Below are 25,797 nucleotides of genomic sequence, written 5' to 3' on the forward strand. Positions count from 1 at the left end.
TGTTTGTGCAAGCATGTATCTGTTATGGTTTTCCACAGTAAAGAAAAAGGATCAAATGTTTTTATACAAATGGTAGACATCTTTCCTGGAGCTGTTTCCAGCACAGCCAAGGAGATGTTCTTATTTTCATAATTAAATTTTTAATTTTGACTGTATGTTTTCAGATTTGTCCATATCTCTAACTGCAAAAGAAATCATGGATTGCGGGATAATCGTGGGTAAATTGGATTTTCAGATACACACCTATTACTGTCCAGCGCCTCTCCCACTGAAGCCAAAGGAAAACTTGTCATTGGCTTTAGTGGGGAAGAAGAGGTAAACCAACAGTAACTCCTCAGGTTGAAAAATAACTCAATCTTTTTTGAATTCATTGTCAAGAAACCATAAAAGCTTTTACTCTGAAGAATGGATTGGTGTGGAGTGCTGCATCTGCAAGAGATGTGAGCAGAGTTTTAAAGGCAAACAGAACTTCACCCAAATGCGTATATAATTTCGTACACTGTTACTGGGTTGGAGGTTTTTGTTATGAGATTAAAATTGATGCACAACATTTCTATAGATACATCTGTATCATGTTACGCAGATCGATTAACATGTGTTGTAATAAAGAAAGGTTAAGGACAAGAGATAAGGGTAACCATTTCTGGTTATTGGTACAACTTTAACCAAGACATGTGGAGACTTATTAGCAACTTGTATGAAATAAGTGGTCATGTTTTCTTTTTGTTCCTGGCCTCCAGGGTCAGTCTAAAAGTCACCATCACACGTTACTTCATAGTCTCAATGGGGAATAAATGGAAATTTGACCTTTGTCAGACAGCTGTGTTTGACCAGTCTCATGACCAGGTTTGAGCAGTTTAAGAAGCTACTGCCAGGCTGCGGTTGTCATCACCTTCCCTTCCTGGTAGATGTCAACTGTGAACATGCCCAGACCATTTCAGAACAAAGCAAAATGGAGTAATTTAAACTGTTTAGCGAAAGTTTAAGCTAACCTATTTTACTTTGGTCCTACTTTGTTTCAGTACATTCATGCAATCTATTCCTGAGTTTGCACTAGGAGGCAGAAGATTCTTACTACATTATCATTTTCTACTAAAATAGTATGTCTGTCTGTTGTTCTTTTCTATAATCGTCAGTGCTGGGAATATATTAGGGTTAAGTCAGTTCGTGTTCTAGGTATGTAACATAATATACTTTTTCTGGATTTCAGAATCTTGCATGTGAGTCTTTCTAGATAACAGGCAATATGTATATATGCACAAAAATTTAGGAACTAGATTGGGCTTTAAAAAAGGAGAAAAATCAGCAGATACCAGACACCAGTTGAATTCTTTTGGTATTTGTGACACTCTAATGGATCAGTAGGACCTGGATGGGCAAACACCCAATGATACTAGCAATTATGTTGTTTTTGCAGCGAGGGAAGCAGTTTCCTTCTGCAGGCTCTATGTGCTGATAACCTTGGCTCAGAAAGGGCTGTATAGTTGTAAACCAAGAATTGCCTCTTTGGGCATTTTGCAGGTAGTTCCTGTTTGTTCGACAGTTTCATTCTTGTTGCATTCACTCCCCATTTCCATAACGTACATAACCCACCAGTACACCTGTCAAAGAACTATCTGAAGAATTAAGGTAGAATGCCATTGCTACATTCTAGGAGAATATCTGTCCCCCCTGCATCTTGAAAATCACTGAAGGCAAACCAACCAAAACACTAAATCATGTGATTTCTTAGGAAATTGGTGGGAAGAAGCTGCTTTTTTTTTTCTTTTTTCCTGTTTAACGCTTACTTTTAATTTTAAATGAAATGTGCAATTTTTATTTTAAGGCTCTCAACCAGAATGCTGAACTAAGGAGTCGCTTGAACAGAATACATTCAGAATCTGTTATTTGTGATCAGGTTGTCAGTGTAAATATTATCCCTAGTCCTGATGAGGTAAGACTTTGGCCTTTAATGGATTTAGAGTACAATCAAACCTTGCTAATTCTCACTAATAGCTGAAACACACCTGGCAAATTACGGAATTTTTCAGATTGGCAAGTGTTCATTTATAGAAAAAGTCAGATTGTATTTTCCCTACATAAAATAAAACTTCTGTCTTTTATTTTGCATATTTCAGATCTCATGAAAGAACTCAGTTTGGTCTCTGCAGAGAAACGGGGAAGGAATCCAGTTTTGGAATATTAATTCTGGGCTGTGGGAATTAGTGAGGTTTTTACTGTATTTGACTGTAACACGCACTAGCTAACCAATTCTGTATCTTGGTTTCTTGCCAAATCAACAGCACACTGAAGTATTTAATGGCCTGATCCTGCAAGTGCTTAGAGGGCCTAATGTGTAATGTGTTGAGTGGCACTGATGAAATCAAAAGATTCAGTCAATGAACCAATCACTATGCTAATATCATGTTTGCAACATCTAGTTTTTCTTGTTTTGCTTTCCTCAGTCAACAGATTACTGAACATTTGTATTAATAGCAGGTCAGCTTCTCTCATGAGAAGCACAAATCTCAATTTGTGAGCTGTAATATGTTACAATTAATATGGTCACTTTGACAATGATTCTGCTTGCATTTTACCAAAATATTTTTCATTTGTCTTTTCCACTGTTTTTTTTCTATGCATATGCCATTTCAGTTAACATACTCTTGTCTCCTAATTATTTCTTCCAACAAGAAAGGAAGGTGAAAATATGTTTCCAATTACTTTTGTTTATTTGCTTTCTGAAAACATCCAAACCATTTTTCTAAGAGTCCAGCATGTTAGAGACTAGCGACAGAAGATAGAGGTGAAGGAGTGCCACAGCACAGCAATCTGCAGTGAAGCTCTGAGCAATGACCATTTTTTCTATTTTGTATTTTTTTGTTGGCTAGCTGGTTTTTTTTGGTTTTTTTTTTTTTGTTGTTTTTTCATATGTACATTGTTATCTTGGTTCAAGTGTGTCTGATTGAAGGAGTTTTTCAAGGAGATTCCCAGATCCCTTATTCGCTTCTTCTCTTGATTGCTTTATATATATAATCTTGCAGTGTGTAGATAATGCCTGTGTGAGAATCTTTTTCAGGTAGAGGCATGTGTATTTTTCCAAGTCCCTCTAGCTTATGCAAAACCTTAAAGTTTTAATCACTTCATGTAAAGATAACAGTGAAATGAGCTTCTACTTCCATTATAATTCATCAAACATCATAATCCATCTACAAGTTTATAAGATCCAGTAAAAAGGAATGGCTTTTGACCTCTTGGCTCGTTTGTGATTTTATTTTTGTTAATGCATTTTGAGGCAACTATATAGAATAATTCTACAGGATTAAGATGTCAACAAAACCATTTGCAGGACCTCTGTAGTAAGATTAATGGGGATGGAGTTGCAATCGGAAGAGTTAACTGTGTTTAGAAGGGCTTCAGTAGTTTCATCTGTATTATCTCCCAGAAGCAACATGCTGTATAAATTAAGGGATTAAGTCAGAAGCCTCTTTCCCTCCACAGCAGCAGCTCCTTTGGTGGGATGATACAGGGAGAAAATCTTAATTTGTTTTCCCCCCTTCTTAAAGCGATAGCCTGTAGGGTAACATGTTGAAACCTGATGTTCCTGCCGTCAATGGCAGGAAGAGGAAGATATGTTCCACTATTTCAATTAGCTTGTCCCCCTACTGATATACACATAATACAATTTTGAACCCTTGCCTTTGCTGTTAAATTCTCTTTATAATAAACCATAGAGAGTTCATTCCTTTTAGTAGTATTGATTCAGTGTTAATGGTGTAACCCAAATGAGATTTGGACTACAAACATGGGATAAAAAGCACATAAATATATACTATAGCCATTCTCCTGAATATTCAAACATTTAAAACATTTGTTACTAAACTCATTCACAAGCGTACTTATTTTGAAAGTAACTTCCTGACCTTATAAAGCTTTATACTTGAGTTTTGGTTGTATCCCAGCTAGCTCCCAGTCACGTAATTTGTTATGAACAGGTGTCTTTTCATCTGAATTTCATGGTTCAACTTGTCTGACACAATCCAGCTATTGTCCACAAAATCATTCCTCCGGATACAGAACTAGATCTGTGATTCTTCGTGCTGCTAAAACTTAGCAGCTGATGCTGAGCAGGCCTGAAATGAAGACGTGTATCTCACTGCTCAAAATGCACTTTATTTTGTAGCTGTTAAAGTCTCATCTGTTAGGTATGCACAAAGCCCTACTAAAATGCTGGTTTTACTATCCGTGCTTATAATTTGGCATAGAAAAATTATTCAGGTGATTTCCCCCTTCTATACATATTTCTTTTATATTAGAAATAATAATTTTATATTTCTGTGATTTATTTACAGACGGGTGAACAAATTCATGTCAGTTTGCCACTGTCTCAGCAAGTTTCTAATGAGAGCAGGCTCTCTATGTCTGAATCCGTTTCAGAGTTCTTTGACGCACAGGAAGTGCTTCTATCTGCCAGCTCCTCAGAAAACGAGGTAGGCTATGACAGCATGCTGCAGCTTTGCCGTTGGACAGATTTAGGTATTGCTACCCCTAGTGAATTTTTTTTTTTTATATAATGCTACTTAGAATAAAAAGGTATCAGAATGTATAAGGTGTAGACAAATGAACCCAAGACTCCCTTGTGATGGGGTGCAGAAGCTCCCCGAAGTGTAAAACTGAGTTGAAAGTTGTTTGTATCAGGAGCTTATGTTCAGTACATGTCCTTGCTAGACTATGGCAGCTTCAGATATGAATGACGTAGGAGCAATTACATCTGACTATGCAGTCGCCTAATTTAGATTTTAAAATATTCTTTAAAAAAGTCTTCTACTATACATATAAAATTATTCTCTGTAATCAGAGAAGTAGACAAAACCCTGAAAAATTGGCTCACTCAAGCTCAAAGTTGAAGCAGTCAGATACAGTTAGGCTCCTGAATCACGTTGCTGTCCACACCTTTGCTGTGCTATCCTGAATAAATTCTTCAATTTTAAAAAATTATTGATTTTTTTAAAATACTTTTTTTATGAAGCCATAGTAGTGCTGTGGTCTACCACAACTCTTCTGTAAGAGGAAATAAGAGTGTGCAACCATATTTTCTCTTTGACAAGGCTTGCTCGTGTGTTACGAGTTGGCAAAACCACGGCTAGAGTTGCTCATCTAAAGAATGGAATGGTTCCTTATCTTATTGCTTCTGATAGATGTAAAGTACATGTTATCTCAATAGTCTGGATTGTCTATATCAGCATAAAAAGTTGGTGTGTCTGTATGGTATAAATAAAACACAAACTTTACAAAATCACCCCCAAATGGCATAGGCCTTATAATACCCTGTCATCAGTAAACACTGTAAAGTATTTTGAAAGTAATATTTCTGAAAAAAAATATTTTTTGTAAAAGAAATTTATTAAAAATCGTCTTAACACTGATCTAGTTCTTGTTTTGCAAAATAAGTAGATTTTCATATAATTTTTTACTGAAACATAAGCAGAGTTTTATTGTTTTGTTCCTCCTGAAGAGCACAAATCCAACTGTTTCTTCTCACCTCCCATCCCCAGCACGTTACACTGTCAATTTCTTGTTCATCTCTGGTCTCATTTGAAGTCACCCTTTTGCAAATGTAATATCTATATTTGGCTTCATAATAAGGAATTCAGAAACATAAGGAGAGCATAGAATTTGTTTTGACACTTTTAGTGTATTGGCAATATGGGCTGATTAAAACATCCAGTTGATTTAGTTAAAAGCTCTAATTGGGTAGAGATGATTTCCTTGAATATTTGTGTTTCATTTAATTATTTTTGTCTAATTTGTCAGTATATTTTATGTGTGTTTGGCTTAATTGATATTTTATTCATGTTTTAGGCTTCTGATGATGAATCTTATATCAGTGATGTGAGTGATAATATATCTGAGGACAACACCAGTGTTGCAGACAACATTTCTCGGCAAAGTATTCGGCTATGTTTTAAACTTTGGGAAATTACGTTGGTTATGTTCATGTACCAGATTTACTGCATGTCTGTACAAGACCAGCTCAGCTGAAATCAGTGAAGTTGGGCTTGCTTGTTCTGGTGGTGACTTGGTTCAATGGATAAGTCTGTCTTTCTTAATCCGTGCTTTCTTATGATAATATTTTTTTTTTCCCTTCCCAGTTCTCAATGGTGAGCTAACAGGAGGCGCATTCAGGAATGGACGGAGAACTTGTCTCCCAGCTCCCAGCCCTGACACCAGTAATATCAATCTGTGGAATATTTTGAGAAATAACATTGGCAAAGATCTTTCCAAAGTATCCATGCCAGTTGAGCTAAATGAACCTCTGAATACCTTGCAACATCTTTGTGAAGAGCTGGAATACAGTGAACTCTTGGACAAGGCTGCTGAAACAGATGATCCTTATGAACGCATGGTAATAAATTCAGTGTAACACTACTTATGTCTGTGGTAAAATGGAAACTGTTGAGTGGAGGTCTGTGCAGGGTCCTCTCTTGCTCTTTCTGCACACAGACAACAGACCTCCCTGCTGGGTCAGACGAATCCTGTGAACAATTACGAGTGGTAGGTTTGATCTGAACAAGGCTGAAGGACTTTTCTTGACCTCAAACCAAGTCCAGCAATTGTGATTCACTGATGTGAAGACTGATCTTGCTCTCTAGGACTACATATGTAGGCAGTGGCAGTTTCTAACCCTGCAGCATCCTTTCCTGGCTTTCAGTGGTCAAGTCCAGCAGCGTCCAAGAGCTAATCAAGTCTGTGGCTGGCTTATGATCAATGTAGGTGTCAATAAGATGTCATCCTAGGTAATTCCTAATAGAGAATTTCCAAAATACCAAAACAAAGTTTGCCTGGGCAGCCTGACTTCAGCTCCCCTATAAGTATGTCTTATGTTTTTAACTGGCAGCCAATAGCCTATGTTCAGTTCTCGAGATGTTTTGATCTGTCATGTTTCCTTTTCCTCAGAAGAAACAGGGAAAAACTGTTAGGGGAAAGTTGTCGATGTTGTTGCTGAACATATCTACTGTTTCCTGGTATGGGTTGGCAGTACTGTGGATAATTGGAAAAAGAGAGGTTGCCTGTGGCTCTCATATAGCCACAGTGCTCGGGTCCATGAACTGCCATGTTCACGTAGCCTGCAGCAGAACGAGGGGTCCTAAACACTGGTATTTTTTCCTTGCCACTGAAGAAGTTGGACCTGTCTTATGACAGGGGGCTGAATTATTTATCATCACATGCTGTTTGCCTACAAGGCTCCTTATATCCCTCAGAAAAGGGAGATCCTGTAGTGACTGGGCAGGGTTGTACTGAGTAAAGCAGGTTGGTTGCCTGTAGGACTCTGCCTCCTTTGCTGAGAAGCTCGGAAGGTGAGTATTGAAGGAGTCAGGAGAGTTCAGGAAGGAAAAGCCATGGTGCAACCAAAAGCTTCCTTGCAAAACTGGATTCAGTTCCCTTCTCTACTGCAGGTATCTCTGCAATACTGGGGGATACAACCCAAACTTTTAACAAGCACTTAAAAAATGCAAATTGCACACCCAGTCTGGAGCATGTGGGACTACTTAGCAGAAGTGCTAAGTACCCGAAGCATCAGTGGTAGCACTGCTGTGAATAAGTTACCTGTTTCTTCACCACTCTTTGAAAAATTGGGACTTTGCTATCTTAAATAAGCATCCAAAAGTAGTGGAAACTTTTTTCTTGTCATTGATCTATATATTATAAGGATAGTAAACCCCCTCGTTTCTCTGTATTGTCTTATAGTTAAATTAATGAAAAAGGTTTTGGAAGAATGAAGGTTTTTACTGTTGAAGAAAAGCCTGTGAAAACAGCGTGAATTCTATTGATGCTGCATTTATGAGTAATATGAAATAAAGAAAGAATGGAGCACCCATTTCATAGTGGGAAGAAAACAAAGCATGTAAAAACTCACACGGGTGTTAGAACCTTGCTACCATGAGGAGGGGGGGCCCTGGTTAAGGTTCACGCCACTGTTAGCAGAACCTTAACTCTGCATTAAGGACATCCTAACTGAGAACTGTTTATGTTTGACACTAAATAAAATAGTTCCCATAGGAAAATGGCATGTGATCTTGTCATTAGAAGTTGTCATATAATTCTTATTCATAGGGAGCATAAACTAGAGCTGGGTGTGTGTTTTAGATCATTAGTGATAAGCCTGTTTAAAGGTAGAAAAACAGTATCTTGTGCAGATTATTATTTTAGGGGACTGTTGAAAGAGACTGACTGAGGCCACGAAGATAAACAAATTATATCAACAAAAGAAACACGGTTTATACTGGTTCTGGCTGGAATGTATGGCTTCACTCTCAGCCATGCTTCCTCCATCCAGATTTCACTCTGGAGTGGAGTGAGTTGGGCGATACCACATAGTGATGGCATATACACAAGAATCTCTGCCTGTTCTCAGTTCCGTTCTTGTCTGTATTTTCACAGGTTCTCATAGCTGCTTTTGCAGCGTCAGGCTATGCCTCTACCTACTTCAGAGCAGGAAGCAAGCCATTCAACCCAGTGCTTGGTGAAACTTATGAATGTATTAGAGAAGACAAAGGGTTTCGATTTTTCTCAGAGCAGGTAAAGCTTGTTTCTAGATAGATCCTCCTGTTTAGATTTTGGTTTCTTTAATTTATTGAGTAATCTTTTTTTTTTTTTCTTTCTAGTTAGAACGGTTCACTTTCTTAGTAGTAAGGAAAGGTTGTTAGTATGAGTGAACTTCATTAAATACTAGAAGGTATATATTTTTATAGTAATCACAAGTAAGTGTTTTAAGAACGTAGTGTTTTAAGTACAAACTTAAGTTGAATCTGTTTTCATAGCAACATAGGCTAATAAATGGTGTGTGCTATTTAGTATTTTCATACTGCAGTAACAATTGTATTGTCTTAGAAATGAAAATGAGTTGTTTTTAACTCAGCCAAACTGTTTTCCAGGTTAGCCACCATCCTCCCATTTCGGCCTGTCACTGTGAATCGAAGAACTTTGTGTTTTGGCAAGGTATACTTTTTTAATTTAAAAGCATAAACTTTTTTCATTAGCAAGTAAAAACTTTGTCTGTACAAGCTGAACTTTGCATTTGGAACTTACTCAAAATTTATATACTTATTATTTTTGTAGTAACTTCTTACAAACTGATGCTCTGAATTATTTCACTCTAAATTCTAATTCTTAAGAGTGAGAGGATGTGTTACACCTTCCCTTGTCGCTTGCAGTCTGTTTATATTTTTCTGCTTAAAAGCTTTTTACCAAAAAAATTATTATTTCTTAGAAACACAAGCAGTTCTTTTTACACAGTTGAACAAGCAGCCCTTTCTTTCCTTGTGTATCTACTGGCATATGCATTTAATTTGTATTGAATGTTTTCATGAGATTTGACAGTAGTGTAGCACAGGCAAGACTCCTAGAAGAAAATCAAACTTATTTTTGGGTTTTCTGACCTAATGTAATTTTTCTGGTTTTGTGTTTTTTTTTTTTTTCTTTTGTAATTTCATGGCAACCTCATACTGTCCTGTTTTAAACTGGATGGTCTAGCATAGATCATCTTCGTGCGCTACGCAGATCACTGTAAGAGCGGTCTTTTCAGTTTTGTAAATCTTTCACTATTACATTCAGATATCAGGTGGAAAAACAAATTCTGGGGGAAATCAATGGAAATTCTGCCAGTTGGAACCTTGAATGTGACTCTTCCAAAGTAAGCTAGTGTCCTATTTCCTTTTGCTTTCAGTCTTTGCTGCAATCTAATCTGTGCTGCCTTGTGAATGGATTGGGGGAAGTGTATGCAGACGTATGCAGTATCCCATGAATTGTGCTGCTGAGAGTTAGCGCCTAGCTCAAATCTCTCCTTAGTGTACAGGTGGGAATACTGAAGCATTTTTGAGCCTGAATATCCAGTTGGGTTCTTGGAGGAAAAATATACAAGCTGTCTAGAAAGTGATACACAGAGGGGGATAGAAATTTTTTAGGAGAGAGAACCCAAATTCTATATGTCCAGTAGTGATCAACTGTTCAGAACAAGGCTGCAATATAGGACTGTTAGGAGCTTCACTGTCCTTACTAAGGGTCTCAATACTGCTAAGTGTTCCCTCAGAACAACCACTGGTAATAACGTAAGGTCATTTTTCAAAATTTAGATAGGCCAAAACAAGTTCTTCAGATGTTGACAGAGTAGTGAGAAGAAGCTTCACCACAGATAAGACTAGTTGCAAGTTGTAAATCCTGAGAATATGCAAGGAGAGGATACTTTAAATGTCTGCTGATTTTGCAGTGCTATTCCCGCTCCTGTACATTGCAGCCAGCCTTTCCTTGTGCCTCTAACAGTATGGCATCACTCCACCTCTTTATCCATCTCATGAAATTGAAGTAAGTGGACTCAGGAGCATCTTTGTCTTCTGTCTTCATGCTTGCCCCTCAGCTCTGAAGGAGAATGTGCTTTGCGCAGTATAATTCCCTCATTTTATTCCCTTATTTGCCAATGGAGATGCTCTGACTCTGAGTAGTTGTTACAGAGGGAAAGGGATAATGTGCCAGTGAGCTCCTGCTTCCTACTTCCTTTCTGTTATCTCCTTTCCATATTTATTTTATTCTATTTGTAATTTAATTACATTGTCTTCTTATAGCCTCAGTTCAGCGTTATGTTGATCTTTGTTCACTGTCCTGCCCCTAAAGGATTTGCGGCCAAAGCACTTAATGCTTTGAGGACAGTGAATATTTCGTGCAGGGCTTCAGTGGTTCATAGTGTCTTGCTTCGTGGTTCATAGCACCATTCTTTAGATCTCTGCGCTAGAGCTTAGATGAACGCCTCTATGGAGGGTCAGTGATGTACCCAGAATCAGTGCTTTAATAAAGTTAGCTATTGTTTCAAACTTTTTTGAGGAATATGGTCTTGTATTTATGATAATGGAGCTATGTTTTACTTTTTCGTCCGTAATGATCATGATTAATACATGTTACCAACTACTTGTTAATCTCTTCTTAGGTATGGAGACTACTATGTCTGGAACAAAGTCACTACTTGCATACATAATATTCTTAGTGGAAGGAGGTGGATAGAACACTATGGAGAGATAACTATCAGAAACACAAAAAGCAGTGTTTGTATCTGTAAACTCACATTTGTCAAGGTAATCTATGTATTCTAATACATACCTTATAGTCATAAAACTGCATAGTTTAAGCATACATCAAGCTGTTTCTTCGGTGTTCCTGAAATCTACATTCCACGTTTTGTCTTATAAACATTTGTAAATATTTAACTTGTCAAATGAGAGGGCTATGTCAAGTAGTATGGCTGTATTCCATTGAACATTTGATATCGTCGTGTTGCATTGCTGTAGAGCTGTGTGCTATACTGTTGTTGGGTTTAGGTTAAATATGAAATGTCAGAATTTCTTTTCTATTACCACAATGAAAATGCAGTCACTGTGGACTTCTGTGCCATTTTAATTCTGCCTTTACTAGAACTTGGCAGTCAATATTTTGTCTCTTTAGATTAAAAAATGCTGCTTTGGTTCATAGTATTTTAGTATCCAGGCGAGGACCATATATAAAACCAGATCACTGTATAGCTATGTTACTATCAATTATTTCTATAAAAATAAGTTTGTCTTCATATTGCAACAAAATACATCAGTAGCATTGCGGTGTTAGCAATGGTACATTACTGTAAATCTGAAATTCATCTTTTGACGGATGTTCTGAGAATGGGCAACTGCCTCAGTGGGTGAAGGTGTAAGAGAGAAATGTGTCTAAGAAAAGCAAAACAGAGAAGAGAAATGGAAAGCAACAAATAAGAAGTAATAGTGGCTGACCACCTTCCCTGCTGCAAACAGTAGTGTGCATCACCTGTCAAAGGATTCTCTTACACGTACAGGTATATTCAGTTAGCTACCTCTGATCTTGCAGCTTTCAAAGTGTCATTTTTGTTGGATTGTGTGGGATTTGGGTTAATGAACAACAATAATTTAAATACCTTTATACCAAAACTACATACCAAATTATTCAGGGTTTCTCGTATGCTAAATCAATTAATATTCAGATCATCTGAATTTCAAATTCTGATATTCTTGGTTCCAGGTGAGCTGTTCTGATAGAAAGTTTGGAGAGTTGGTGACACATATTAAGATTCACGCAGTATGTGTCTTGGTACAATGGGTAATACGAAAACCAGTGTGAACTAGTAATTCTTTTTTAAACTTGCAGGTGAACTACTGGAATTCAAATGTAAATGAGGTCCAGGGTGTTGTGATAGATCAAGAAGGGAAGGTGGTTCATCGCCTTTTTGGAAAGTGGCATGAAGGCCTTTATTGTGGGGTTGCACCTTCAGCCAAATGCATATGGAGGCCAGGTAAGAAGCTTGTTAGAAACTCTGGCAGGCACTGTAGTGTGATCCTAAACTATGTAAAGCTTTTTAAGCCATAATTTTAAATACACAAAATACTACTGGAGAAAATTCAATTTGTGGCTAGACAAATGAACAAGAATTTGCATGAGTTTATAATAATGGTAAATGGAAATGTTCTTACAGGGCATAGTCTTCTACATCTCAGTCTGACTCCTGGTCAAATATTCTGGGGTCTTGGGGTCAACATAAGAATAACATTAAGAAAAAAAATTGGATATCTGGGCCTGTCTGCCTGCCTTCTCACAGAGAGCAGGGTAGCTTATTTGGAATCGACAAAAAGGAGGTGCCAGTTTATTGAGTTTGTTGTCTTAATGATTCAGTAGCCTAAAGGATTGGTCTTCAGAGGTGGCAAGGTTAGCTTTTATACAGACATTTGATAAGCCCACTTTCTGGGAACAGGAAACTATGTTTAACTTGAAGATCTTGAAAACAGTAATTTTTATTTAAAAAGGAAGGAAGATCATAAAAATTTTGAATCTATTAGCATGTAATTACAAACTCTGCAGGGTAAGCAGTTGAAATTAATATTTAGTGAATGTTGTTCCACTTAGACAATAGCTTTTGAAGCTTTTCTAATTGTATGTAAGAATAAAACATTAACATTTTTGCTGTTATAATTTAATAAATAAATGAATGTCTTGCATATTTAGAGTAATAGTTTAAAAAGCTTTTTTTTCCTTCTTATACATATTCATACAGGCTCCATGCCAACCAATTATGAACGTTATTATGGCTTCACGAGGTTTGCTATTGAGCTCAATGAATTAGATCCTTTACTGAAAGATCTTCTTCCTTCAACAGATGCACGATTCAGGCCGGATCAAAGGCAAGAATGCTTATTTATACACTTAATATTTGGTGGCTTTAGGGTTGGGTTTGGCTGAGTATTGAATTTTATCTGTATCTTTGCTACAGTTTGAGCTAAGCTTTGGAGGATTCTGGTAGCAGAGAAGGTATTCAGTATTGCAATCAAAGTTCCGTTTCACCCAGTTGAGGGAAAGTAGAAAGCATCTTGTTGGTATAGTAAAGCTATAGTGCAATCTTGGGGCAGAGGTAAGATTCCTCATAACAAACTGGAAGGACAGGCTCTGAAATGTCATAGCTCCTGCTATGAATGGAAGCAATGTTAATTCCCTCCTAATTCTCAGTTCATAGTACTTCAATTTTTGCATTATGCTGAAGTTACTGAAGAAAGTATATACCTTAGGTTATAGGTCAGGTACATGTAACTGGGGAGTTGCATCTCAGTTATTCTTATTTTATGAGGTTATGACTAGATCTGAAAGTGGGTACAACACCGACAACAGGCTTGGCGTCTGCGTGTCTTTTGTGATGACTGGTGCTAGAAAATCCCTTGTTCGACACTGTATGATTGCTATAGTACCTGCTGTTATTCATACAGGCTTCTGGAGGAAGGAAATGTAGAAGCGGCAGCATCTGAGAAACAAAGAATAGAGGAACTCCAGAGAGCTCGGAGGCGGTACATGGAAGAAAACAGCATTGAATATGTACCCAAATTTTTTAAGTGAGTCTATTCATTTCAGTCGTAAGTCTCAGTTTTCTATAGTGTGACTAGACAAAGTACTACACGGATTACCACCAGTGTAGTCTGTTAATCATGAAAGCCTGGAAAATGGCAATTTTAAGAAAAATAATCAGATACTTGATCTCTGCCTGAAGCAATTTTTATATAGTTTAAAGCTTCATAATTTGAAAGATCATTTTCTCACAATGGGCAACAGCTATAAAAGCCTGCTGCTCCCCTTGGCCAATGTTTTTTGAACTTTTAAGTGGAATAGAAGTATAATATTAGGATCTAAGATTTAACTATGTTATTGTTTTAAGTCATTGCATCAGCAAAGTAATAAATAGTGACCTGAACAGCAATATCATCCATATATATGTCTATAAAATGTACATATAAATGTGTTTATATATATATATATATACATACATTTAAATTCCTCTGAAACAAGGGATAGTCATACCAAATAGCCGGATGTTTAGGATGGGGAATCAAAAGTGAGAAGGTCGAATGTGCATGGTGCAGTTTTGTAGTGGAAGATGAGCCAAATACAGAGGAGACAAACAATATAAATGGTAAAAGGCTTGCATTCTGCAAACTAGATCTCTTGGTTGATCCCCTGCACATAATCAGAATCTGTAATGGCCAAAGAGGCTTTATGTGGCTCTAAGACCTGCCCACACAGGTCAGACAACAGATTTGTATCTTGGCTGTTTTCTAAACCTTCCGCTTTTGACACAGGTAGAGGTTGATTTTTATTATTAAATCCCTGACTGTTCTTGTGTCCTTTAGAAATATGAAATCAGATTTAGTATTGGATTAGATCAGAGAGGTATGGAATTTTATTTCATATTGCGTAAGAGTAGAGATCTATGGTCAGAACTTTTTTTCTTTTGTTTGATTTTTCTTTGTTTTTTTTTTTTTCCTTTCTACAGAAAAGTTATCGACGCTAATCAAAGAGAAGCCTGGGTTACCAATGACACCTACTGGGAACTGCGGAAGGATCCTGGCTTTAGTAAAGTAGAAATTCCTGTACTCTGGTAAACTGAGAATGTAGATCTAGTAAACATATCACTGAAGAAAAAAATAACTATGCACAATATGTTTCTTATAGCTAAGCGTGGTTTGTGGGTCTACGGAAAAACCTATCATTTGCATTTATATTCATCTTTATAACGGATTTTGGAAGTGCATTAGACCAGGCCCCTGACCACTTCTGGATCTTTTTAATTTTGCAGCAGCCATTAAAAAAAAAAAAAAGAAAAAAAAAAAAAAAAGAAATAGAAACCTTTTAAAGTTTCATACCTGAAAATTCAGAACTAAAGAAGCAGATGAGTTATCCAAAGTCACTCGGAAGAGGTGGTAAACGCAAAACTGCAACCGGTGCTTTAAACAGACATTAAGAGTAATGTAAGTTAAATTTAAAAAAAAAAAAAAAAAAGGAAGAAAAAGAGAAAAAATTCCATTTTGTTTCAACTATTTTTGTTAAAAACTCTTGGGTCACAACACTGTCATTTCTGGCTTCAGGTTAGTCCTTTGGTGTGATGTGGTTGGACTGACCTTTGTCAAAAAGATACGTTGTTCTGGAAGCTGTTCCCATTCATATGCCATTGTTCATGCCTTAAAACATGAAGATGTACAGTAAGTAATTTTAAAATATGTATGCTTAGGCTTGTGTGAAGGGCAGATTTTTAAAGCACTAGAATTTTATCATGATATAAATATTGGAGAAGCTGCATTATTTAAAATCAAAAGACAACCAAACATCTAACTATTTCGGAGGAATGAGATCTACTGTACGTGCTTTAGCTTTGGGAAGCTGACTGTATAATCAGACTGAACAGAAACTGCTAACTGGTTGAATTTGAGGCAATTTTGTTAAATGCATATGAATTGCTAGTCAGAAAGTTCATATTCTGAAAGACTGATGCTGAGATGCAGTCGTCATTTTTACCGCTGGCTGGACATAGTCTCACAGTGAATCTCATTTACCCGTTAACTATTTATACAATTAGAATTCCCTCAAGCTTTGCAACAGCGTTAAAAGCACAGAAAGATTTAATCGGAAGGCCTCTGGCTTCTCTCCAGAAGCTGGATAGTACTGTAAATGCAACTATTTTCTGCCACACGCACTGTTTACTGGCTCTGTTTTTTCCCCATACACTTTTCTTATCTAAATTTATATTTGAGAGTTTGGCAGAGGCTCCTATGTGTTGTAGCTCACAACTACTACTTGTGTTGCCAGAATAGCTTTTGTGCAAAATTATATTTTACGGTTTTTCATAAAGTGATTCTATATTTTTTGATTAAGAACCAAATCTCTTACGTGTTGCTAAGCCTCAGTTAAAGTATGTGGGAGAAGGCTTGGCACTTTCTATTTGAAAATCTCTGGAACATTAAAAGCAGGAAGGCAGATTTTAATAAAAGGAAAAAACGTAATTTTATTAGGTTAAAAACTGCATTCCATATGGTGTGATCTAGTCTTCCATTTATGCATGTATTATACATCCAGGCACTGATGATAGGTTAGATTTCATGCATATACACTGTATTTATTTCTGCACATATATGGCGTACGTAGTGCCCTTGAATTTTTCTATTTAAGATCGATTTCAGTACTGAGACCTAAAAAAAGTTATTAAATAGGTATGTGATCCTGCCAGCAGAGCAACTTGAACAGTTCCCAGTAGACTATGATGCATACCCAGCTCTACGCCTGCTTCTGCCTTTTGCAGAGTCAGGTCCCTAAAGAACTGAGATCACTTTGATTATTTAATATGCATTTACTTCTCCCCCTTGTTTGTATGGCAAAGTGACTGGCTACTAATGAATTCCAATTTCTTCACGTAGTTCTGGTATCAGGAAGAACTATGAAAACCTGAAGAAAATATTAAGTAGACTTTTTAAGAATTGTGAATGCTCATGAATTGCTTATGAATATTTGATATTAAAAAAATACGTGCAGATTAACAGGATTTCTTCCAAAGAAAATTTTGATTTTTTCAAAGAATGATATATTTTTCTTTACTAGTTGAACCTAGTCTGTCTTTTTTATTTTATTTTTTTAGTTTTCCAATTTTTACTATAAGAAAATGAAAATATATCAAAGTTTGGGGTTTTTTAATCATGTTTGGTTAACTTCATCCTACTTGCTTTAATGACATTACACCATGAAACAAATTGGCACATTGTGGGCAAAATAGCAATTAATTATCCTGTGTCACTTTCCTTAAAAACAACATTTTTAAACATTACTGCTCACTTCAAGCTCCAGTCTTTGTGTGCAGTTCACCGTGATATTAGAAAATATTATGTGTGTAGGACTGCAAGTACATTTGAGAGACAGAAACTGCATGTCCTCAAATTTTGTTGAAAGTTGGTTTTTAATTTAAATGCAGAAATAAGGTCTTCAGTTTTACAGTGTTCTGCTAGTGTTTTGTGAATGGCATTATTTGCAATGCAAATTGAAACTTGGTGAACACTAAAGATGCTATCACTGGTTTAATTAATTTTTACAATTGTTTGTTTGACACTCATTGAAAGAAAAATATCATTAACTTTTAGAATTAAAAAAAATTGGTAATATGCTAAATCTTTTTCTTGAAGGTACTTTTTAAGCCTACTCAGTGTTAAATTTGTTAACTACTAAGTAGAGGAAACACAAAACCATGCATTACAAAATATTTGCACTCTTTAGCTGAAATTGAAAAGTGCTAGCAGATGTACTGTAAAGCAATTTCTTATAGTGCAGAATTCTCTGGATTCTGTGCAATATCTTTTATTCAATTTTTCCTGTAACCTTGGGCGACATCATGACATATTTTGTTCTATTTCTAAAGAGAATGTGTTAACAGAAGATAGGTCTGGGGGCTTCTGTCCAAATTACAATTTTTAGACAACCTGTGAAATTTCACCAGCAGTAAGTCGTGGGTGATAGTGGGCTTTCCACATCCCCTGCCAGCGCAGCGCAGAATGGGGTTTCCCATGCTGCAATGGGAACGCGTTGTTGGTCCCTTTGCAGCCCCCCACCCACTGTAAGTGCCTGCTGCTTTTCGGCAGGGCTGCGGCTTGGCTGCCCCTTCCCAGCATGGGATTTTTCCGCCCCAGGTGTAGACCTCTGAACTTCTGTTGAACCTCATGGAGTGTCTTCTGGCCCAGTCCTCAAGCCGAGCAGCATCCTTCTGATTGAAGCTCTGCCATCTGGCACGCTGTCTCACCCTCCTAATTTAATGTCATACGCAAACTTGTTAGCGTGTAGTCTCTATGTCCTTGCCCAGGTCTCTGGTGAGATGTCGATTGACATGGGCCACAAAATTAACCCCTCCAGGGCTGTCCTTGTTGCCGGCTGGTCTGGGGATTCGGGCGGTTTTCAGCCCACCTCACTCCATTCATCCAGGCAGTATTTCCTTCTGGAAGGCATGAAAATAATACTTACCAACTCAGTAGATTTAATTGCTATAGGTTTGGTATGTGATGAAAATTAGTGCAAATCATTTGACATTTAAAAACTTTTAAACAATTTAAGAAGTTCTAACTTTCACTACAAAGACATATCCTTTGCTTTTCCTGTGCTTTCTCAAAACACTGATTTCTGTATAAAATACACAACCCTTATGCTTTAGTTTCACAATAGTGAACTGTACTTTCAATTAGTATTTTAAAAGTGTACCTTAATTCATTCCCTGTTCTGGTACTGCAGATATGATAGGGTAAAAATAGTTATTGTCATCAAATGTAATACCTTATAAAGATTTAAATAGCTTCATTCCTATTTTAGATCTGTATTAACAAAATGGTAGATTTTTCGGCATATTAGAAATTGTTATCTCGCTGGGAGATTCAATTTGAATATGAGTTGATTTTCGTACAGTATCACTGTGTTTAAAAAGTCATGTAGGCACCCGTTCTAATTTTAGACAGATGTAAGTTGCATGAAATAAACTTTTCTGTATTTGGCTTTAAAAGTGAACTCCCACTATAATACTTTTGTTCATCTTACAAACAGTGTTACTTTTTTTTTTACCCTCCTTTTGAACTTCTGACTCTAAATGAGCTTGTACGGCATTTATGGGTTTTATTTGACTAGCACACGCTAGGCATATGTCAAGTATTGCAGTATGTATACATGACACATTTTTGAAAGATATTGCCTTTAATTCCCTACTGAACACTGTCGGAGCTTTATGGAAGTGAATTACACAAACGTGAAGGCACACTAGGAGCCAGCGCTGGTCCTGCCCTCACGGGCACCTGGTGAGGAGCTTGCATCTGGGCCATGCCCTCTGTTTCCCATGGAGGTAACAAGGGATTTTCTCACCCTCGAACCAGGCAGAGGGGAGGCCAGCGCAACGCAGTCTTGCTCATAGAGTTTCTCTGTGTTTTTAGAAATACCCTGGAAGGGAGGGGAGGTTCATTTGCGCTTGTGCAATACCCAAGAGGGCTGAATATGCCAATTCTCCGTGAGTTTTGCAAAACTTGCTTTCACTAGCAAAGCTCTGTTAGTATAGGGAAGGTTTGTGTGGTGTCCTTGTTTTATAGGATTTTGAATGTTGTCTGGTGCAGAGATAACACTCGCTGTTTAACATGCTGTTAGCTGCAGTTGTAATCTGAGGAATTAACTCTATTTTATAGATGTCATTACTGGTGCTGGAGCTGCATAATGAAAGTAAGGGAGAGTTTTCAGATTAAATCCACATGAAAGGAAAGGGTATTTGTATACATGTGCTAAAATGACAGGAGAGGTTAAGTTAGAGAATTAGGCCCAGCTGGGGGGAAAAGGGTAATGTTGATAGAAGTGTGTAAGAAACATTAGAATGGCATCATGGGTCACCCTGGGTTATAGACAGACCTGGGAGAAAGCTAACAAAGTTTACTGTGTCATAACCACTTACCTGGGCAGCTGCTGGGGCTGAAAATACTGTCTTGGGTTTTCTTCCTGTCTGTCATTAAATAACAGTCGTCAAAATAGTATAAAACTTGAATTTGTTCATTAGAGCATATATTGATAGAAATTGAGGTAGGCAGGGATACAGTGCCAACTAAGGTTTTTTTATTAATGTGCTCAAAATTGAAAAGGTATATTTAATATAAAAAGTAGTATAATTTTCTACTTTACCATCTGTGGTTACGTTTACTATAATTCTGGCATAATTCAGAAGCAGTTTCATGGAGAAAGGTCCTTTTTTGGGGGGGTTGGTTTTGATTTTTTTGTTTGTTTGTTTGTTTTTAACAGAAGGATCTAGACTAAGTGTGTAAATAAAGGTTTAATTATTCCTGGGGAGGATATCTCCCTGTGCTCCGTTAGAACAGTGAATGGCACCCACAAGAATGCTGCAAATCGCAGTAAGCTCAAAGAAATGGCTTATTTACAGCAATTCATTTTACTTATGTATTACATATTGTAAGGAGTCTGCTTACAAAAGCAAATACATTATTTGCTCTTTAAACTAGAGAATGTAAACCACCATCATTCATTAGCTTCACTGTAAGCTGTGTCTTTCTTCTGCTACACTGAAAATCCTGTTCATAAAACAGGATTTTTGTATGGTATTTCACAGGTTTAAAAAGCGATAGCAATGTACTTGTAGGTGTTTTATATACCCATCTCCTTTGTCAAGTTCTGTGGCATTATAAACCCATCATTTCTTTTTTAATTGTTTTTTTCCTTCCTTGCGATCTTTGAAAAACCTCAGAAAAGGGAGAGAGAGACTGCAATGGAGAACAGTGAAACTAGTCACAGCAGCTCTGTCAGTGGCACAGCTGTAACAAAATAGAAAGTTTTCTAACTTTTATGAATTAAAATGTCATCAGAGCTGCTGAATCCATTTCAGGCAGGTTATCTTAATAGCATTTTTCTTTCCACTGATCCATGACAGCATGAAAAAGGGGAAGATTGGTGGCATTTGCTCAGAATTAATTCTGAAGGTGAAGGGAAGTTTTTATTCCTTTTATAAATAAAAATGACTGTAGCCAGCATTTGGCTGAAGGTGTATTGGTAATGTGGACAAAGAGACTTACATATTTTATAAATAAGAAAACCATGAAGTTGTAATATATAATCAGCAGTGTGTAATATATTCTGTCTTGACGTATGAATAATTAATTGAAGTATGGTAAAGCTACTTACACGTACTCCTGGAGCAATGATCCAGATGTTGTCTCCTATGAAACTAAAATGTATTTCCATATAGACTGCTACTTTTAATGGTCTACATTAATAAAAGAGAGGTATCTTATGCTAATGTATAATGTTGCTGGCCCAGAACATTAGGGATGCAAAAAGGGAAGGAGTAAGGAGATTCCTTCAAAAAGTCAGAAGTGGGTAACTTACCTTTTACGCCTGAGCATCAAAATGATGTAAGTGCTATACAAGAGCAGCACACAGTGATAAATATTCAAACAGAACTATTCTTCATTGATGTCCTTGTGCCAGTCAGTGTAGCCACACTTGCAACACCTTTTTCTGAAGTTGCATTACTATTTAATGGCGTGGGGGTTGATTTGTCAGGTCCACCGAGGACAATCAGCGTTAGAGTCAGGATTGCAAACTCACATTTCTTTTCTTGTAGTCCTGTGCTGAATGCTCCCTCCCTTCCTTTGTTACATTCATCTGAACAAGGAATATTACAGTAACATTAACAAAATTAAGTTTAATTAATAAGTTTAATCCTCAGTATTTTCCAGGCAAAGGAAAATTGAGAATAGCTTCTTCAACTGTGTTGAAGAAATACAGACAAGCTCTTCAATTATCTTTGCATTTGCTTAACATTTTACAAAAAAATTTGAGATTGGATCACCAATAATAACATTATACATAAATATATTAAACATGCTTTGTCACCTATTTTGAAGTCAACATTTGAAAATTGTTCCAATTTGAGGTTAGAAATTAGTTCTTTTTAGTTCTTGAAATAAGTGTTACTGGTATTCTTTAGTGGTTGAAATGTAGTATTACAAATTCAGATCACAATAAATTTTTTTTCAGCTGAGTCTCAAACAAGACCTGACTACTAGCTGAGAAATAAATGCTGATGAGTGTATTTTGCTATGCAGGCATAAATGCAAAGATCGCAACTTTTACCTTAGTTAAGCTTTCTCTCTAATTAGCAAAAGCACTGTTCTTATTCCTTTATAATTTTTTTCTAAACTAATTATTTTCAAACATTCATTCCTCACTAAGAATTAATTACATGTGAAGTTTAAGTTTTAAAAATTAAGCAATGTTTGGAACTCGACAGACATGAAGAGCATGCTTTTTGTCTTGCACCTAATGCTCAGATCTCCCTAAATCTCCACCTCTCAATGGGGGGTGGACCTATAGTGCTTACTCACTAAAATGTCATCGCTGGACCAAAAAGAAATTTCAGTGGGCTTTTCCGGGTGGGATTCTTCTTTGTATATTGATTTGTGTCTATGTTATTTACTATAAAACATGTAAGAAAGCAAGCTGCTGGCATCTGATGTCTGAAATCTTTTCCTCCACCAAAATGCATAGCAAAGTTCTTGTTCTTCATCTGTTACTGCTAGATTGTCTGAAGCGGATACTTTATTTAGCACGTAAAAAGCCAGCATAAAATTAAACTACTGTGGTATCCAGAGAGATCATTATGATGGTTCTGTATTAGGATAATAGGTATATTGTCTTTGTTGTAACCAGTACCAAGACTCTTCTTTGGTTCTTTATATACTTTCCTTTGTGTAATTAACTGTTTCATGAATTATGATTTCTCCGTATTTCAACAGCAAAGAATTCTGTATTTTCTCTCATTGTTGCACAAAGTTAATATTGGGAATTGGGAATAATGTCACACGTTTTGGGTGAGATTAGATCCCATACGCACATGTATGAAAAGTAGTAAATTTTAGTATTTATACCTTGCTCAGACTCTGAGAATGCCATTAGAAGAGTAATATTTAGATTAGTTGTCAATTTTACATTGCCTTACCGAGCTTCTTTGCTTTTAACTGCCTTTAATTTCGGATAGGGAAACAGCCCTGCACCAATTCTTTAGCAGGCCAAAATGTCAAAACCTAAATAGCTAAAAGAGCATTCTTTGCTGATTGCCCGTATCCCTGTGCTCATTCTACAAAAAATAAAACCCCCGAATATGTTGATTTCTTGTACGCCTCTTGTGTAGTTTACTTGTAAAAGGAGGTCCTCAGAGTCTTTCCACTGTGATTATGCTATTATGTCAGCTAGAAAGGTATACAGAAACTCACTTCGCTGTTTTTAAAATGAATTTTAAAGGCAAATAGTTGCTATCTAGAAGCCTAACATATAAAGCCAGTGCTACTTTTGAGTACTGGGTAGACAGTGTCTCTTTTAGAGGGAAATAATTACTGACTGTAACTAGAAAGGGTATGTGTTCCTAGGTGCACCAGACGAATTTTTTGTTTTGCTTTGAAAGCAATAGAAAAGTGTTACTTAAGGGAAAGAAAGAAAATACGAAGCATTTATATACCCAGCTACCCAAATGTTGCAGAAGGCATTATTTTTGAGCACTGTAATGTTAAACATCACTTGCAGCATCCTTAATTTTATGCACAGAAATTCACTGTGGACTTCCATAATGAGATGATGAAGAAAAGGATACTGGAAAAAAACAGTCAGTACCATAATTTCTAAATAACTCAATAGAATATTGATTTTGCAAATATTTGTTTCGAAAATTGTATAAGATACTTAAAGTATTGTGATATTTAAAATCACAAGTTTGGTCCTTCATAGCACATGGAGTAATTTAACATTTAAAAAAAAATCTTGATTGATCTTGATTACTTTCCTACAAATGCATTCATTTGTGCTTGACTATTCACAAGTTTGGGATATCTTTCAGAATTATTATTCTTTACATATTATTAATTCTCACTCCAAATACTGGCTGTAACCATGCCTGTAAAAACAGTTCTATTGCTTACAGTTGCTAAGCATCAGCAGACGAGGAATAACATCGGTAGGATATTATTTGTATATTCCAAATCTATAGACTTCTGTTGCACGTGCAAGAGTTAATTGTCAATGCACATCTCAGATTTTTTTTCTGCTTCATCTGCTTGGACTCCGATCTTGCACAGACGTCAATACGTACTTAGCATAAACATTGCAAACAGCCTCATTGAATTCAGTTTAGAAGTTGTAGATACTAAGGTCCAAATGAAAAGGCTCAACACTGGCATTCCTGAGAAATCAAAACAATTTCCTTGGTTACTATAACCAGGCGTTACAGTACTTGATTCCTAGATGCTTAAACAAATGCGCACCTGCACAGATGAGGCTGAGGTGCTGTTGGTCCTCCATGGAACTTGGTGAGCTTCCAGGTGAGTGGGTGATCTAGCTGCCCAAATCTACTGCAGCTGTAGGCCTAACCTACAGTCAAGGCTAGGTATTCAACTAGTTACACTTAAGCTTAATTTTGAACATGTGCACTGTCTTGTGGAAGATAAATGTGTGAAACGCAGCCGGTTTGACTGCTTGCCAGTCAGAGCAATACATCTGACTTTCCTTTGACTCTCTTGCATTTTGGGACCTTATTCTGGGGCTTGTAGTATTTAAAAACCAGTTAACTTCATGTCTCTGCAGAGCTCAATTATGTATGACATTTGGAAGAAAGAACAGGAGATTAAATCAATGACAATTCATCAGATTAACGTCTCACTCTGGCAAGCTTAATTGTAAGAATATTTGCAATTCCTACCCGTTTCCCTGTACTTTCCCCAGGACGGTGCCAGCCCAGAGTGAGGGTTGCTAGTACTGTGTGCCAATCAAAAAAGGAGACTGATCTTTCCGATTTGCAAAGAAGGGGGTGGCTAACTAAGAGCATGCCCCTAATCTCAGCCTAGAAAAGCATGAATGTGAGAAAGTGCCTCCCCGCTCTCCTTCTAGGCTTTAGCACATAAATAGAATTGCTTTTTTTGGCATATCAAATTCTCTGGCTACTTCAGAGACTGAACCTGGCCAGGAAGGAGCAGTAAAAAAACAGTTTTAAGTTCCCACATAGGGCAGCTGGAACACTTACTCCGTGTCTTTGCACTCATGAGTTGGTTTCGAACATAATGTCGTAGTAATCCAGAGCGCAGACAAGGCCTCATGCTGACTACCTCTCATGCAATAAAAACCAAGCTCATACAGTTGTTCATGTTGATTACAGTCGAGTGTCTTTTGGCCACACGATTCAGGGAGGTGGTAGCGGGGGGACTAGTAAACAAAAGAAATTAATTTAATTAAGACGTTATTCCAGTGATGTATGCGGTATACACAATACCCATAATACGGACTCCAACTGAGGGAGGTCCTACAGCTTCTTGTAGGAAATAAAGATGAACTTGGCTATGCTATAGTTTATGTTGTGCTCTACAATGTAACAAAAGATGTCATCTGTTTCCTTCAGGCTGAGCCGGATTTACCAGGATATTGTGTCCAAAAAACACACACACAATTGTATTTTTTTGAGGAAACATGATGCTCTTTTACCTGTTGCAATGTAATTGGATAATGCATGTACAAATGACTTGTTTAGCCTGCCAATGAATGTTGCTAATGCCTTACCAAAAAAAAAAAAAAAGCATATTTTTTGTATTTTTTTTCCTCAGAGGCAAATCCAAACAATGCTAGATTTGGGAAACTGTTTACTGAAAAGCATTTTCTAATAGATCTCTGAAGAAGTGCAATTGTATAATTATTATTGTTCAGTGCATACAGTACATTGTCTCCATCACTCTGTACACTGCTGCTATTAGTGCTTGTTCTAATAAATCTCAATGTACACTGTTTAAACTGCTGTCATCTGTGTTCTGATTTATTAACATAAGAAGCACTTTAGAATATGGTCCTTGTAGGAGCTGTTTGTATCTAGTTAAGTGAATTGACTGTTAATTGTAAAATTCTTAATAT

At 36.8% G+C, this 25,797-nt stretch overlaps 1 protein-coding gene across 6 annotated transcripts in view; it reads left to right on the plus strand.

Moving 5' to 3' along the window:
- OSBPL6 (oxysterol binding protein like 6) overlaps positions 1–25,631 on the plus strand; it is a 111,070-nt gene extending 85,439 nt beyond the window's left edge. For all 6 annotated transcript variants that reach the window (XM_054209973.1, XM_054209978.1, XM_054209972.1 and 3 more), the window contains 12 exons: positions 1,826–1,933; positions 4,332–4,469; positions 5,842–5,929; positions 6,132–6,385; positions 8,422–8,559; positions 8,916–8,979; positions 9,595–9,673; positions 10,958–11,102; positions 12,181–12,325; positions 13,082–13,208; positions 13,785–13,907; positions 14,843–25,631. In XM_054209973.1, coding sequence (XP_054065948.1) covers positions 1,826–1,933; positions 4,332–4,469; positions 5,842–5,929; positions 6,132–6,385; positions 8,422–8,559; positions 8,916–8,979; positions 9,595–9,673; positions 10,958–11,102; positions 12,181–12,325; positions 13,082–13,208; positions 13,785–13,907; positions 14,843–14,951 — 1,518 coding nt within the window. In that variant the 3' untranslated portion in view covers positions 14,952–25,631. The remainder of the gene's footprint in view (positions 1–1,825; positions 1,934–4,331; positions 4,470–5,841; positions 5,930–6,131; positions 6,386–8,421; positions 8,560–8,915; positions 8,980–9,594; positions 9,674–10,957; positions 11,103–12,180; positions 12,326–13,081; positions 13,209–13,784; positions 13,908–14,842) is intronic.
- The last annotated feature ends 166 nt before the right edge of the window (positions 25,632–25,797 follow it).

The sequence above is a fragment of the Rissa tridactyla genome, chromosome 7, assembly GCF_028500815.1.
Source record: "Rissa tridactyla isolate bRisTri1 chromosome 7, bRisTri1.patW.cur.20221130, whole genome shotgun sequence".
In the NCBI taxonomy this organism is placed as follows: Eukaryota; Metazoa; Chordata; class Aves; order Charadriiformes; family Laridae; genus Rissa; species Rissa tridactyla.